This window comes from Chanodichthys erythropterus, chromosome 6 (assembly GCF_024489055.1).
Source record: "Chanodichthys erythropterus isolate Z2021 chromosome 6, ASM2448905v1, whole genome shotgun sequence".
Classification (NCBI taxonomy): Eukaryota; Metazoa; Chordata; class Actinopteri; order Cypriniformes; family Xenocyprididae; genus Chanodichthys; species Chanodichthys erythropterus.
The window spans coordinates 20797014-20802154 of NC_090226.1; the positions used below are offsets into that span (position 1 = coordinate 20797014).

General features: G+C 36.3%; 1 protein-coding gene across 1 annotated transcript; it reads left to right on the forward strand.

Moving 5' to 3' along the window:
• The first annotated feature begins 416 nt into the window (after positions 1–416).
• Positions 417–3533, forward strand: LOC137021142 (keratin, type I cytoskeletal 42). Its single transcript, XM_067387372.1, has 6 exons — positions 417–662; positions 926–1008; positions 2162–2318; positions 2466–2630; positions 2799–2924; positions 3309–3533. The coding sequence occupies exons 1-6, from the start codon at positions 432–434 to the stop codon at positions 3531–3533; spliced, it is 987 nt and encodes a 328-aa protein (XP_067243473.1). The 5' UTR covers positions 417–431.
• The last annotated feature ends 1608 nt before the right edge of the window (positions 3534–5141 follow it).

A 5141-nucleotide genomic window follows, 5' to 3' on the forward strand; every position in this document is an offset into this window, starting at 1 on the left:
TCCCCAAGACCTGCCCCGAGACCTGTCTGAAGACCTGCTCTGAGACCTGCTCAGACACCTGCTCCAAGCCCTGCTCCTTCACCTTCCCTAAGACCTGCCCCGAGATATCTCTGAAGACATGCTATGAGACCTGCTCCATAACTTGCCCTGAGACATGTTCTGAAACCTGCCCCAAGTCCCTCTCCAGCACCTTCTCCAATACCTGTTCCATGACTTCAAAGTCAATAATCATTCCTCGTCACTGTGGTACAGCTGCACCCAAAGCCTACAGTGTGTATGGCTGTGGTTTTGGAGGAAGGACACGCATCTCTTCCTGCTCTTTTCGTTCGAATACTTGCTCCCCATGTCCATCATACAGCATTGATGGAGCATACAGATGTCACAGTGGACTGCTCAGTGGAGGACATGGTGAAAGATTTGGTGCAAGAATCATGGCTGGAGGGTGCTATGGAAGGGATTATAACTACCTCCAGAAGACTGAGAAGGCCACCATGCAAAACCTGAATGACCGTCTGGCATCCTACCTGGATAAAGTGCACTCTCTGGAGGCTGCCAATGCCACACTGGAGAGGCAAATCCGGGAGTACTATGAGAAGAAGGGGCTGATCTGCCAGAGAGACTACAGTTGCTACTTGAACACCATTGATTGCCTTCTGGAAAAGGTATAACTTGGAAGATTAGAGACAGTTAAGGGTGGAAATCTTCAAAATATATTACAAAAATTGTGTCTGATGTCTGAGATTCTAATAAATATGGCACTGATTTCTGATCCATATTCAGAGGTGTACTGAAATATCTTTGTGTATAAAAACTGTTTGCAGAGAATCATAGTAACATAATGTAAAGTGATAAGAAAATACTTTGTTTTAAACAAATACATAATGTTTGTTTCAAAGTTATAAATGAGCCAATGCTTTCATTGCAGATTAAAGATGCTACTATCAACAACGGCAAAATCCTCCTGCGTATTGACAACTCTAAATTGGCTGCTGAAGACTTCAGGATAAAGTGAGTTTTATAAAGACATTTTCACATCTAGCTCTTTTGGAGCATTTGATTCAAAACATTGTGGAAAACTAATAAATTTAATTTGTGTTCCTTTTTAGTCCAAACAGTAAGGGATATTACTTTTTTTAGGCAAACAGAAACAATAAAATGGAAACGCAAGCAAATGTACATTCATACATACATATACAGCTGTTAATTTGAACAGATGTAATCCAGCTATAAATACAACACACTGTAAAAAATGACTGTGATTTTAACAGTAAAAGACTGTAAAAATGCTGCGGTGAAAAACTGTCAATTGGTTTACAGAAAGTTACCGTACTATATATGGTGAATAACTGTAATAGATCTAATGGTACATTTAATGTAATTTTACGGTAAAATACCGTGAAATTCACAGTTTTTGGACGTGAAAAATAACAATTCATTGTAAAATTTACAGTGAAAAAAATGTAAATTGACATTCCCACAATTCCCTGCGTGATACTTCACATTTGATATATTTTCGTTGAAATAACTCTGTTTCTTCTTAGTTTTCTCATTTTTTTCTAATCAGTTATGTACATTAGGGTTTTATGTTACATTTAATGTTGTTAAATTAATGTTTATTGCATTTTTAAAATTTCATGCATGTTACCATGATGGTGTTTAGTGTGTGTGTGAATGACACTGTGTGCACCTTCTATATGTTAGTGTTGTCCTTCTCAGCTTGTGGAAAATCTGCTTGTGATGAACTCTGATTCATCATGTGACTCTTATCACCACTGTGTTTGGTGACTATCAGTGTATTATAAAGGTACAAAACAGATATTAGTACTTCATTAGATTGGTAAATGAACATTATATCAGTTAATGAAATACGTTATTTTACTGTAAATTTAACAGATTTTTTTTACGTTGCTACTTTATTTTTTACGGTAAAGTTCTGGCAACCACAGCTGCCGGTTTTTTACCATAAATTTTACTGGGGTTGTTTTTTACAGTGCATATACACAGTGATAGAGGAAACAATGAAAAATAATGGCTCATACTCTAATCTTTTAGATTTAACAAAAGTTATAGATGTGTTGCTATATAGCTTTTTGATTGTATATAGATTATTGTTATGTTTAGACATGATCATTTCACTCCTCTCCGACCTTCTACCAATCAGGTATGAGAATGAGTTGTCGATACAGCAATGTGTGAAAGCTGACATCGATAACCTGCGTCGCATACTTGATAAGACATGCCTGGCTAAGGCCGACTTGGAGATGCAGATCTGCGCTCTGCAGGAGGAGCTGGTATATTTGAAGAAAAATCACCAGGAGGTTTGTAGAGGTTTGTCTGTAGCAAAATAATTGAAAAACTACAAAAAGCACAATTTTGTAATTTTGTGTTTTTAATGAAGATAAATGGAAGCAATGACTTGAATTCACATCTTAAAGCCATAATGCTTGAACCATATGTGGTTACAGGATGTGGCAGCAATAATGTGTCAGCTGACAAATGCAAAAGTATGTGTGGAAGTGGATGCTGCTCCTCAGCAAGACCTAAAAAAAGTTTTGGATGACATCCGTTGTCATTATGAGACCATCATAAACAAACACTGCAGAGAACAGGAGTGCTGGTTCAAAGAGAAGGTGAGTCTTCTAATTCCTCTACATTGTGAACACTAATTAGCCATCATACACTGTGATTAATGGTTTCAAATTGTTGGTTGGATTTGGTATTAATACAGTGAAACAATAGTTCAGTGACTCATGAGTTAAATAGCTCACATGATGTGTATGTTTATGACTCTCTTTAAGACGGCAGATCTGTGTAAAGATGCTGCCACCAGCACAGAGTGCCTAGAAACCTCCATGTCACACATCTCAGAATTGCGACGTAATTTGCAGAACTTGGAGATCGAGCTACAGTCTCAAATCAGCATGGTGAGATGCAGGAAATACAGAATGTGACAGAGAAAAAGAAAGAAAGAGAAAAGGATTGTGAAAGGCAGTGGTAATAAATTATCTGAGGCATAAAAAAGGCTTAACTAAATGTTAAATGATAAGTGATAACTAAAAGTATGTTAATCCATGACTTCCAAACTAAACTTAAGCAAAGTGGACAGTGAAGCAGTTTCTATTCTTTACAATCCTAAAGTATGGCAAAAGTTTTCAGTCTTGTTCTTTAGATATGATCAGTTTTTAGCTAGCAGTTATCTAAGGTAAAAATGTATTTGCTTTGTTCTGTTCAATAGCTGTATAGTTTATTGTCTTGGATTAATGGAAATTTGTCTTTATTCTTTCTTCCTCTTCTCATCACGCACACAGAAAGGAGCACTGGAGTGTTCACTAGCAGAAACAGAGGCTAGGTACAGCGCTAAGCTAGCATGCTACCAGAAATATATCAATGCATTGGAGGCAGAGCTTTGTCAGGTGCGCTCTGGCATTGAGCAGCAGGGCAGAGAATTTGCTGCACTGCTGGACATCAAGAGCCGTCTGGAGCAGGAGATCGCCACTTACAGGTGCCTCCTGGAAAATCAGGGTAATAGGTAAGTTCATATTTTTATGTCACAGATCAAAGGTTTTATATTACATAATTTTTCGTGGCTTGACATGTATCTTTCCATCTTTCTTTTTTAGGTCTGAAAATTAAGGTAATTACAATCTCTCTATTCCATGTATATTCACAGCAAAATCCATCAACTCTGCGCAGAGTACATATAGTGTTAAAGTAACACTGAAGCAGAGTTAACGTTAATGAGATAATTAAGCGATTAATTAAGTGATGATTGAGCATTAGTGATGAACACCTGCTGTTAACAAGCAGAATCACTGAAGAAAAGAGAAACACAAAAACCACAACTAACTTTAACTCTGTTTCAGTGTTACTTTAACACTATTTAGAGAGGACATATGTTCTCTAAGCAGGGCTGATTTAACTCTAGGGATTTTGCTGTGTATATAAATGGAGAGTAAATAAATGTTATTCTACTTTGCAGGTGGGCTGTAAAGAATGCAGTGGATGGTCCTGGTTAAAGTGCAGTTTTACCACCACTCAGTAATGACTTTCTTACCATTAATTGTTTTGTATGACTTTCGTACCATTAACATTAACTTTCTTACCATTAACTGTTGTAACATTATGGGGTTGCTATACTGGGAAATGTATGGTGTGCATTCCTTATTAAAGTTCAATATAAATATTTTGGCTTTTTAATTTTTTTCATGTTTACTAATTTTTTGTTTATATCACAACTTGAAAGGAAACACACATTTTCTGCCATACATTTCCACATTCACTACATTTTTCCACTAAGAGATCGTGTGTAAACAGTTTTGTGTTAAATGCTGGCAAATGAAATATATTTGAATCTGAAATGGATGGAGCTCATGCATAATTGTACTATGCGTCAATAAGTGTGCATTTTAGTAATCTAAAAACAAACAAACAAACAAACAAAAAATTGTTTTCCACTATAAAGAACAATGGAAAGTTATTCATGTTTGCAGGATATGGATAACTAATAATTTCTTACAGCTTACAGTTTTTCTAAATCAATTTGACACATTTCAAAGTAATGTAATTGAACAGTTAACTGATCTAAACACACTCTCACCTTAACCAAACAATTCAACTTCACTGCAAAATAAAGCACTGCAATGTCTAAACTCCCTTTCTTTTAAAAAATATTAGAGAAAGTTATTTGTATAGAGCTGCAATCTTTTTTTATGGCGTTTTTGAAGAATGTCAGTCATGTTTTAAAACTCATAGCACACAAAAAAAGTTTTAAAAGTTTTTAATGATCTATTAAATGTCTCAGATTCTGCCATTCTTATGCTTTTAGATCTGACAGCTGCATTTGACACCATTGATCTTAATATCATCGGTTGAAACACGTTGTTGGTATTAAATGTATTGCTATGGAGTGGTTTACATCCTATCTATCTGACAGGAATTTTTCTGTCCACTTTGGAGACTTTGTTTCCTCGTCTCACCCCTTCCATGTGGAGTGCCTCAAGGTTCTATACTTGGCCCAATGCTGTTGGCCCAGTGCCCAATGCTCCCATTAAGGGTCCATTAGGAAGTATGGCATTTCGTTTCATTGTTGTGTAGATGACGCACAAATTTATTTGCCGCTGATATGAAAAGATGCCAGCTCT